The 11,345-nt window shown below is 38.8% G+C and overlaps 1 protein-coding gene across 5 annotated transcripts; it reads left to right on the top strand.

Moving 5' to 3' along the window:
- Positions 1 to 1,130: 1,130 nt before the first annotated feature.
- Positions 1,131 to 10,943, top strand: puf60b (poly-U binding splicing factor b). Of its 5 annotated transcripts, XM_026361853.1 has the most exons (12): positions 1,139 to 1,199; positions 1,760 to 1,856; positions 2,101 to 2,196; positions 2,786 to 2,875; positions 3,365 to 3,415; positions 4,475 to 4,636; positions 4,781 to 4,873; positions 6,027 to 6,240; positions 6,321 to 6,553; positions 9,133 to 9,247; positions 9,969 to 10,216; positions 10,334 to 10,943. In XM_026361853.1, the coding sequence occupies exons 3-12, from the start codon at positions 2,119 to 2,121 to the stop codon at positions 10,631 to 10,633; spliced, it is 1,584 nt and encodes a 527-aa protein (XP_026217638.1). In that variant the 5' UTR covers positions 1,139 to 1,199; positions 1,760 to 1,856; positions 2,101 to 2,118; the 3' UTR covers positions 10,634 to 10,943. The 5 variants fall into 5 exon arrangements, with proteins under 5 accessions (XP_026217637.1, XP_026217639.1, XP_026217640.1 ...); XM_026361852.1 differs by lacking the exon at positions 1,760 to 1,856 and having other exon boundaries at positions 1,131 to 1,199; XM_026361854.1 differs by lacking the exon at positions 1,760 to 1,856 and having other exon boundaries at positions 1,131 to 1,199; positions 6,321 to 6,511; positions 10,334 to 10,633.
- The last annotated feature ends 402 nt before the right edge of the window (positions 10,944 to 11,345 follow it).

Here is an 11,345-nt window from a genome sequence, read left to right as displayed (position 1 = left end):
AGATGTCATTGATCTAATTCCATTATTGCAACCAGCTTGTGACCCTATCTGGGCATCATGTGGTCAGAACTGTAACAGCTTTCAAATTTGATGGCACACATAATAGGTTGCTATCCCTCTTTCATCCCATCAGCTCATACACAGACTCAATGGTCCATTGTATAACTCCTGATTAATTAACATTTGTCCTATGACAAACCATTAGTAATAGCTCATTAGAAACTTAGAAAACCACCACCTTTTATTATATTATCACACACTTAACTGCAGTTTCCAATGGCTAATTGTGAAGTGCTAATTCTTGTAGACTTCTGAACCCTTAAATGTAGTTATGAAATATAAATTGTAGTTTATCTGTCTGATTATGTGACATAAGTCATAATAATGAGATCAATTCTCCAAATATGTTTTTCCGTTTCCGTCAAAGCAACACACCTCTACAGTAAATGAATGTAAATTAAGTGTTTTTAAAATATATTGTGAATAAATTCCTAGACAATTAACAACTGTTTAAATGTTTTATTTTTTATAAAGGGAATTTTAGAGTAAAATGTCAAAGCAAAACACCCAACAAAGGGATATTCATTTTTAAACTTATTCACTCAGCAAGAGAGGTTTGCTTTTAGGTATTTCCAGTTTTTTTATTACATTTCTCATTCACTCCTACATTCCCTCACTTTTGTCATTTAGGTTATATCAGTTATATTTACTCACTGTTAAAGTTATGAGAACTTATATTTTAATTTTAAACTTCACTTAATAAACATACAAATACTACTACTTAGTATAGCTTACTACATATAGCTTTCATAATAAAGTAAATTAAGTGTTTTAAATTTTATTTTGTTAATAAAGCATTAGGTCCTGAAGTTTGAATACTGTTCATCTTCTCTAGGTAAAAACTTTAATATATTATAAAAATTAAACTGTGAAAATGTTATTTTTATTGTAACTTAGTGCCTGTCCACCGTGTTTCTTTGTCTTGTGCATTTTGTTGATAATAACAGAAATAACAGATCACACCAACTTTATCTGTAGAAAGTTTTGAATTCCCCCTTTAAAACGCCCCCCGTCCTCCCTAACATCGCGAGAATTCACCTATCGCGATATCGCCCTTTGAAACCGTGGATATCTCGCGAGGTCTGTGCTCAGTGGGCCTCTCGAGGAAGGTGTGCTTCATGGCGGTTACGGAGACTGCGGTAAATAAATTCCTTGATAAAGACACATCTTATATTTTTTCTAGTTCTTGTGGTCGTTTTGTAAGTAATACAGGGTGTGCAGTACACTTAAATAACCTGCAAATGTACAGTATATCTTACTGGGGAAATACGCTTTGCTTGGCGCGTCACAGTAATGAATGTCCAACATTAGCTAATTGTAGCTAACAGCTAGCTCTTTGCTAGCAACAAACAAAACGTTCTCGTCAGCTAAATTGAATCAAAGGTTGCGAATAATGTAGTGCTTTGTAATAATTATGCAGTTAAGGTTATAGACGTGTAATAAAAACGGGTTCGTATTTAATATCCATATCGGTTGTAGCTGAAATCTCCTTCGGCTAATGGTAACCTTAGGCCGTTTTTCTACTTTACCTAGCTTAGGCTAACGTATGATGGGAAGAAAACCATCTTTAGCATTAATGTGCACCAAGCTAACATTAGCTGACCAAAACGGGCTGGCTATGTTTACACTGCAATGTAAAATAATTCCAGCTGCCTGTTTCTCTTTTTGTTAGCCTGAAGGCATTTTTTATTTCCTCTAGAATTTGTTGAGTTGTTAAAGCTACCCCATCAGTCCTCTTCCCCTTGGGGGCTTTCCTGTCTCAATCTGGTGGACCCAGCGATTAGAGGGTTGCGTAGGTAAGAAGTTCGTTCGGTCCCACCTGGTTTAAATCCGGGTGTATGTCCTGTATATGCTAGCTTTTAGTGATAATGTGTGCTGTTTGGGTACGATGCAACATCTGATTGAAAAACAGGATTTTGTTAATATCCTAATACAGGGCATGTAGTTAAAACATGAGTGTTAAACTTATATGCAGGCGTGTATACTACTGACTCTGTCTTTCAGATACGTTTTTTTAAAATGGCTGTTTCTGAATTGCAGGGAGGTGAAGCTCTGACGATGGAGAATGGACAGGGCACAGGCTCCAAGCTTGGCCTGCCGCCTCTCACCCCAGAGCAGCAGGAGGCACTTCAGAGGGTAGGAATCTTCTAATATATACCTAGTAATGTAATTCCTAGTGTATGTTTATGTAATTAAGGTAAGTAAGTGCATAGTAGTCAGCTTTATGCGGTAACATGGTTTGCTAAATGATGTGTAGGTTAGGACAGGAAATAAAGATTGTTCATGGAGAAAGTCAGTTTCTTGGCTATCTATACATATAGCCAGATATCCAATCACTTTTTACGTTTGAAAGATTTGTGGCATTTTAGCCTTTATGTAATGTGAAATAGCCTTTTTTTATGTCAAATAAAGATGAGACAGACAGGAAATATGGGGAGTGAAGGAGTGGGTACATTATACTTGGTATTGCTTCCTCATGTTTAAAATGATTTCCCCCAAAATCTGACTGAAATTAATACATGGTACTGATAGATTTCCCTTTCAAATTAGTAAATCCTAGTTTGAAAACCTGCTGCGCATATATGCAGTTTGCATTAATCAGATCCTTACATGTCGTAAACTGTTTCAATAGATGTCAAAGTTTTTTGATATAACAATGTTAAAAGTGTATGTTCATATGCAGAATTTAATTGTAATTAATTTTCTTCATTTTCTCCATTTCCAGGCAAAGAAGTATGCCATGGAACAAAGCATTAAGAGTGTGTTGGTGAAGCAGACCATTGCCCATCAGCAACAGCAGCTTACCAACCTGCAGGTGAGATGTGGGAAAAAAAACCTTTGTAAATCGACCGTAACCTGTGAGTCTTGATTCTATACTGAATATCTTAGCCTTTCGATACATTAGAAATTCAGACATCTGTTATTTCAGAAGTCTGTTTTGGTTTAGCTCTTATGGAAGCTGTACTCCCTACTACCCCGTGCTTTGAAAAAGACCTTGCTTGTGTCCTTGCTTTTGCCTCTGCTCTTTTTCAGGTGGAGAAGATTGTCGTGAAGGCAGTGGTTATCATGTTAAATGCTTTGCACTTTTAAACAGGGCCTTGTTTATGTTTATTTGTGTGTGGTGACTAGTAATTTAGATAAGGGAGGCAACTCCCCAAGCTGTATGTTGTTTAGGGGATGGTGTTGATATAGTGTTAGCTAGCCAATTTTGTTTATCTAGCAAAGCAATAACCTTTTTGCAAAGAATAGCTAAGGGATATCTAACCTACTTTTCAGCACTTTTTTCATCTTTACTGTCTTTCAGATGGCAGCAGTGACAATGGGCTTTGGAGATCCTCTCTCACCTTTACAATCGGTCAATAGATTATTAAATTTTTTTTCTGTGCGCATTCCCAATGGAAAAGGACTGTTACCCTTCTTTTACTGGTTGCTTTGGCAACAATCCCTGCCTTTTTATCTAATCAAAGAATGCATATTTTGTAAGACACCATGGCTTTCTTCTGTTAGTGTACCTGCGACCATGTCCGAAACCCACGTGAGAAGAACGAGTGTTGAAGCACTTAAGTCGCAAAGAGATCATTTGCATTAGTATTTTCTAACTAGGCGATAGCTGAAGCTGAAACTCTTTAAAGCAGATAAAGGGATTTTAAAGGACTTCTTTAAGGGTTTATATGTTTGAGAAAAGTCACGTCTCTTTGAAAAATATGCATTTGCTTGATTCAAAAACAGAAAGCTCTTGGCATGGGATGAAAGAGGGATAGCAATCCCTTGACTGGACCAAAATGAGAAAACTGCTGGAACAGGGATCTTTTTGGCCATCTCAAAGTCAAGTTTTTTTCTGTCAATGATGTCATGAATTAGGCATATGTTATATTTTGTTGGTAACATAATGTAATTAACAGAAGCAGACTGACTTAAACACTTTGGGTGGTTAAACCATCCCTCCCGTTAGACTTGAGAAAGAAGTTTGAAATGCTTTCATCAAGACTGTGTATGGATTTCATTTGAACTCCACGATTACTTATGTTACCTTACTTGCATCCCTGGACTACAGGTCAGTTACTGAAGCCAAAATATTTGTGAGGGCTGTGCATGTCAATCACTTCAGTGTGTTTTCCTCCATATGTCTGTTCTATAGCAACAGAATAGAGGCCATATTGTAATTACAAATGGTGATCCATATTTTATGCTTTATATGTATTTAAAAAAAATGATATGCCCTAGATAACACTATCCCATTATTACCCTATTTACCTGTCCAGTCCCCCTAACTTGGAATTGGCTTCTAAATATTTTTGGGGGAAACAAGCACAGTATAAGATACACATTTGTTGTTTGTTTGTGTGTGTGTGCGTTTTGCCTTTCTCTCTTTTACTCTCTAATGCTTAATGTTTTGTTTTTTCCTGGTTGGCAGGTGGCAGCTCAGCGGCAACGCGCTCTAGCCATCATGTGTCGGGTGTATGTCGGCTCCATATACTATGAGCTTGGTGAGGACACCATCAGACAGGCCTTTGCCCCCTTCGGCCCAATCAAGAGCATTGACATGTCTTGGGATTCAGTTACAATGAAGCACAAGGTCCGTGTCATTTATTGAGTCAAACATAATATAAATTTTAGCTCTTCCACTTTGACCTAAACACAGAAAATTACAGTAAAATTTTCCTGGTCTAAACCCTAACATTTGTAGATGTTCTGTTCTTCTTCTTCTCTGACTATTCAGGGTTTTGCCTTTGTGGAATATGACGTGCCAGAGGCGGCTCAGCTGGCTCTGGAGCAGATGAACTCTGTCATGTTGGGGGGTCGAAACATTAAGGTAAATTGCCTGGTGGAGATAGGACTATATCTTAAAAGTGTTAAGGACAAGGGGAAATAATTCTTCTTTCTTTTTCTATTTTTGGGATACTGTTTAATTAAACAAGATTTGAATTACGTCACAGCATAATTTGTAATATGACTCAGTAAATCAACTGCTTTTGAGACAGAAAGATTACTTTTTTTTTTTCAAGAAATTTTGCTTGTTTCACTAAACAATTTCACTAATTTCTCTCTCTTTGCGTGTCTGTGTCTGTTGATTTTTCAGGTGCGTGTGTGTGTTTATTGTATTGTCTGTTTGTGTTGTGTGTTATGCTTCCATGATGTCATCAAGGCTGTTTTAGTGACAAGTTCCAGTCGGATGCTCCACGAACGTGCCGTTGCTCTTTGTCCATGATGTGCTGATGATGGGCTGCGCCTGGTTTGTGTTGCTCGGCCGCCCCATCTGTAGTACAGATCCTACTCCCACCTAGGTTCTCGTCTTATGTAGGGAGTTTATTTCTTTTACCAAAGAGTAAGTTGTCAGAGTGCATAGCTGTAGCATTTATTGCAATTCACTTTTAGTGGTGTCACCAACTCAGTCACCCTCTACATAAATTTAGCTGTTTTCTTGTTTGATAGGTATGTCATAGTATTAATCTTCTATGTATTGGCATTGCAAATAAAGTCATGTCTGGCAATGCTTTAGATTAGCGCTAGCAATTTGGGTAATTTGAATGTCATATCAGTAATTTAATAGATAAGTGATCAGGTTAGATGTTGGTGTTCAGCTGGAAGACAACTTTAAGAGATTTAGTTATTTGCAGGTAGTCTGGTTGTGACTTTCTATTAATATAGAAACGATCTCTGAAAAGTGCATGTGATTTACACAGTACATGTACAATTTCATATTCTGATCGTGTTTTATATCAGGGCCTTACTTCATAATTTTAGAAATCAATAGTTGAAAAGATATGTTGTATCTAGTGGCCAAGGGCCAGATGATAAAATCATGTAGGCTTGGAAGGTGCAGTGCTGTTGGTAGGGTGGCTCTGACTAAACTTGATAGCTGCTGGAAGTTGGTGCTGCAGGGATTTAGGGTTTTGTTGTGAGCGCCGTCCCAGCTGGTAGTATTAACTCCTTACTCAGTAGTCCTGGGTTGATCTGTGCTATAGGTTGGGCGGCCAAGTAACATCGGTCAGGCGCAACCCATCATCGACCAGTTGGCAGAGGAGGCGCGCGCCTTTAACCGGATCTACGTGGCATCTGTCCACCCTGACCTGTCAGATGATGACATCAAGAGTGTGTTTGAGGCCTTCGGAAGGATCAAGTCTTGCACATTAGCCAGAGACCCCACCACAGGGCGACACAGAGGCTTTGGCTTCATTGGTGAGCTGGGGAGCCCTCATTCGCTCGTACTCTTGTGTTTCAGTTGCTCTGCTACTAACTATTATTTTATTCCCTTTCAGAGTATGAAAAGCCTCAGTCAGCCCTGGACGCTGTGTCTTCTATGAACCTCTTTGACCTGGGGGGTCAGTACCTACGGGTGGGCAAAGCAGTGACTCCACCAATGCCCCTACTGACCCCCACAACCCCTGGTGGTCTGCCGCCAGCTGCAGCTGTAGCTGCAGCGGCAGCCACTGCTAAGATAACAGCCCAGGCAAGTATGAATCCCTTCCAAAGGGATTTAATGGCCTTCCAGGTAAATATAACCCAGATTGAGCTAGAATTAACACAAAAAGCACAGATAACATGGGCATAGATTTTTTTTTTTTTTTAATTGAGGTGACTGGGAGAAGGCCAGTTTTGTAGAGATCAGATACAGTACAAAGAAAAAGTAATGGCACTGTTTGCAGTGTCCTGGTTTTCTGCATAAATTGGTCATAAAATGTGATCTCATCTTTACCAAAGTCACAAATATCAACAAACACCATATTTCTATGCTAGTAAAACGCAAACAGTCCGGATCTTTTATGTCTTCATTATATACAGTGGCAAGAAAAAGTATGTGAACCTTTTGGAATTTCATGGTTTTCTGAATTATTTTGTTATAAAACATTATCAGATCTTCATTTAAGTCAATAGTATTAACAAATATGACGTGCCTAAAATAATAATAATAATACAAAAACATCTGATCTTTCATATCTTTGAGAACAACCATAAAAACCTAATCCACTATACCATAGCATCTCCATTGGGTTGAGGTCTGGGCTCTGACTTGGCCACTCCAAAAGGTGGATTTTTTTTCTCAAGCTATTCTGTTGTGTGTTTTGGGTCATTGTCCTGTAGCATCACCCAATTTCTACAGAGTTTCAGCTGATGTACAGACATTCTCACATTATGCCGAAGAATCTTTGATACACTTGGGAATTGTATCGCTGCAACAGGACAAAATCATGTTTCCTGCACCATACTTACGATTGTGATGATGTTTTAATGATGATGTCCTGTGCCCTATTTACTCCAAATGTAGTGCTGTGTTCTTTCCACATAGTTCAGTATAGTTTCAGTTCACAAAACATTTTGCCAATACTGCTTTGCAGTGTCAATTTGTTTGTGTTAAAGGTTCCTTCGTAGTGTCCTCCCATAGACACCCTGTTTGTTCAATGTTTTACCTACTGTAGACTCATGAACACAGATGTTAACCAGTTCCGATGATACCTGCAAATCTTTAGCTGTCACTCGAGGTTTTTTCTGCACTTCATTAATGAGTGTTGTTTGTGCTCTTGGGGTCATTTTAACTGGCCATCCACTTGGTGGGCGGCTGTGGCTCAAGAGGTAGAGCTGTCATCTACCAATCATAGGATCGTGGTTTGATTCCCAGCTCCTCCTGTCACATGCCGAAGTGTCCTTTCAAGATACTGAACCCCAAGTTGACCCGGTGAATCATCAGCCTCTGCCATCGGTGTGTGTGTGCTTGAGTAGCCACAGCCCCAAAGTGTCTACATTTGTAGATTGTGTGTCTAACTGTAAACTGGTGAATTTGTAGTCTTTAACATCACTTTGTTGCTTTATGTAAATCAACAATTCTTGATTGTAGATCGTCTGAGTAAGGAAGGTAGAAGGGTTCACATACTTTTTCCACTGGCACTGTGAGGTTTTTATGATTGTTCTCAGTGAAGACATGAGAGATCAGAATTATTTTATTACTTTAGACACATATTTGTTAATACTTGACTTAGATGAAGATCAGATCACACTTTGATAAATTAATGAAGAAAACCATGAAATACTTTTTCACATACACATACCTTTTCTTGCCACTGTAAACATAGAGTGATGGTGGAAAAATTAAGTGGATTAGTGTTTTAATAATTTAACCACCTTTAGCACCAATAACCTCAAGCAAGTGCTTCTTGTAGCCCTGGATTAGACCTAAACAACGTTCAGGAGGGATCTTGGACCTTTCTTCCTCACAGAACTGCTTCAGCACGGCTATATTCTCGTGAACACCGCTTTTAGGGTCTTCCCACAGCATCTTTATTGGCAAGCTGTCCAGGTCCAGAGGCTGCAAAGCAGCCCCACATCATGACACGCATCAGCTGATGCTGCTTGTAAATAGCACACTGAGTGTTTTTATAGGTCAAGGTAGCTGTAAACCACTCCAGGTTTGATAACACGTCTCCTGTTAATGTTTAGTAATGTCAGAAGCCTAATATTGCCATTACTTTTACCCATACCATTTTGTTTGTTCTGTTTTTATTTAATTAGTTTATAAATATTGTTGATATTTGTGACTTTGAAGATCAGATCATATTTCATAACCAATGACCAACCAGTGCCGTTACTTTTTCTTGTGCCTCACTGTTAACAGTGTTGAGAAATGAGACATTCTGGGCTTAATCTTTGTCACACAAATAATTATTTTTATATAGTGTATAAAATATTGTAAGATAAGCGATTAAAGCTCCTCCCATTCACTGATTGGGTGCGTAAGCTGAGATTTCTCTAATTAGCACAAGTATATTGACAGCTGTTTTCCAGTGTGAGCAGTTAAAATGATTACCCAGACAGTTGTACCTTCTTTGTACAGTGTCTCATGATTTAAAAGTTTAGTTTTTTTATTTTAACATCACTACAATGACCTGTTAGGAATAGTCAGTTATTGTTAGAAATTCTTTACTGAAATTGTGTTGGTGACATTGACTCTCCTCTCACAGAGAGTCAAGGCCAAGTTCTGCTCACTCTGTCATGCTGTGTGATCGTTGACTGTGTTGCCTTGTGCTGTGTTCTGTGTGTTTCCCTTGCCTAATGTCTTCGGCCCCCCCCTCTCTCAAGGAGGCTGTAGCTGGCGCGTCAGTCTTGGGAGCATTAGCTGCGCCCCAACTTCTTGGTCAGCAAATGGGAATACCTCAGGCTGTCATGGCTGCCCAGGCACCAGGGGTCATCACAGGTGTGTACAAAGACATGAACAGCTCAGTTTAGTAAGACCAGTTTAATAAGTCTTAAATGTGCTTTGTGGTTTGTACACGGACCACAAAGCGTTTAAGAGGGCCATCTTAAACTTGACACTGTAAACTACTTCTTTTATTTTGCAATAGGCAATTCTTAGACTTAGGTGAATGTCATTTGTTTTTGTTTTCGTTTTCTTAAGGTGAATAAATGGGTAACTGGCCGCAACCACAGTAGTATTACAAAAAGGAATACAGATTACAATCCTTTTATCCTTACCTTAGTTTTACTATATAGCAGGGATTGACCAAATAACTAAAAATGTAGTGTAATGTCATGACTTAGTTAAATTGTGTGTACAAGTCTTTCATAATCCTCACAATAATTGTATTGATTCACAGTTCTTAGTCTAAAAACATGTTTGTCAAAATCATTAGGGAAATGTAGACCGGACATTTATTGCATAAATATGCTATGAGAATTTATCTTCATGTCACCCCTACTTGGACTCTAATCTCCATCCTTATGTCTTGATATTTGGGGAAGCTGTAGTGGGATTTTAAACTGCTCATGCAAGACTCCAGGGGATTTTAAACAAACTGGTAAAAATGGAAAATCACACTGATCCAGTGTTGATCCAGCTGCTCTGTTTTCAACTGAAAGAGAGCTGATTAATTTCCATGTAGACAGTTTGTTACTAACCACCTGCTTTCCCTCAAAAGGTGTGACTCCAGTGCGTCCTCCCATACCAGTGCTTCCCCAGGTTGGTCTTGTGAACCCTGTCCTTGCATCACCACCAGTCCTGTCTAATCAAGCTGGTGGATCCAACCAGCAAGAGAAGAAAGAGGAGAAAGAAGAGAGTCTTCAAGATGGTACAGGGCAGGAGATGCTGAGTGACCAAGAGCACATGAGCATCTCAGGCAGCAGTGCAAGACACATGGTGATGCAGAAACTGCTTAGAAAATCAGAGGTGAGACTTTGGAAATGAGGTAGAAGAAGGGATGACTGCTTTCATTTACACCTTGTTTAAATGGATTATTATGAAAAATGTTTTTGGTAAATTAATTCTTGCCTTGCTTGATTCCAGTCCACGGTGATGGTGCTTAGAAATATGGTTGGACCAGAGGACATTGATGACGACCTGGAAGGCGAGGTGACGGAAGAGTGTGGCAAGTTTGGCTCTGTCAACAGGGTCATCATTTACCAGGAAAAACAAGGAGAAGAGGAGGATGCAGACATCATTGTTAAAATCTTTGTAGAGTTTTCCATGGCATCAGAGATGAACAAAGCTATCCAGGCCCTGAATGACCGCTGGTTTGGAGGTCGCAAAGTTGTCGCAGAGGTGTATGACCAAGATCGTTTTAACAGCAGTGACCTGTCTGCATAAAGTGTCTGAAATGGTTCACCAGCACCCATCCCTGTACCTGTCACCTGAACTCATTTCAGCTATGCTCACTGCAGTTACAGATGCAGGCCTCTGAAACTTGTAATTTTGTTTTTATTTTTTAAATTGCTGTTGATATTAATGTTAAACACCTCATTGGGGGATTATTAAAGTATTTCCATGTCAGAATTTGCTTTGTGATCTGTGAAAACTCCTTTTTTGGTGCAAGTTTCCCATTTTTGTCCTATTCAATCTTGTAAAACATGTTGGTTTTCCTGCTACAGCTCCCTTTTTTTTTTCTTCTTTTTTTTTTTTTTTCATAAAATTGCCTGGACATGTAAACACTTTCTTTCTACGATTAAAGGTTATCGTTTGTCCACAATAAGTGTGATGATTTTTTTAATAAGGTTGTGAAAGAAGAGTAATTTTGTAAATGTGGTCCAGGTGGTACAGTAGTAAGATACGTAAGGAAGCTACTGGTTTAGCTGTTTGTAGTATAACTCTTCAGTCCTTAAGCAGATATGTTTTTTCTTACAGCTTCACTAAACTGATGCACCATTAATTGTTTTGCACTGCAAATATTTGTCTTTACCAAGAATTTTATTAGCCTTGTATCTCTGCATTAGTTCCAATAATAAAGCTTGTGACAGAATGCCATTTATATATAACCCAAAGGTACTACAAGGGAGAATAGAATGAATGGACCACACGTTTA

This window comes from Anabas testudineus, chromosome 2 (assembly GCF_900324465.2).
Source record: "Anabas testudineus chromosome 2, fAnaTes1.2, whole genome shotgun sequence".
Taxonomy (NCBI): Eukaryota; Metazoa; Chordata; class Actinopteri; order Anabantiformes; family Anabantidae; genus Anabas; species Anabas testudineus.
This window is presented reverse-complemented; position numbering and strand designations above follow the sequence as displayed.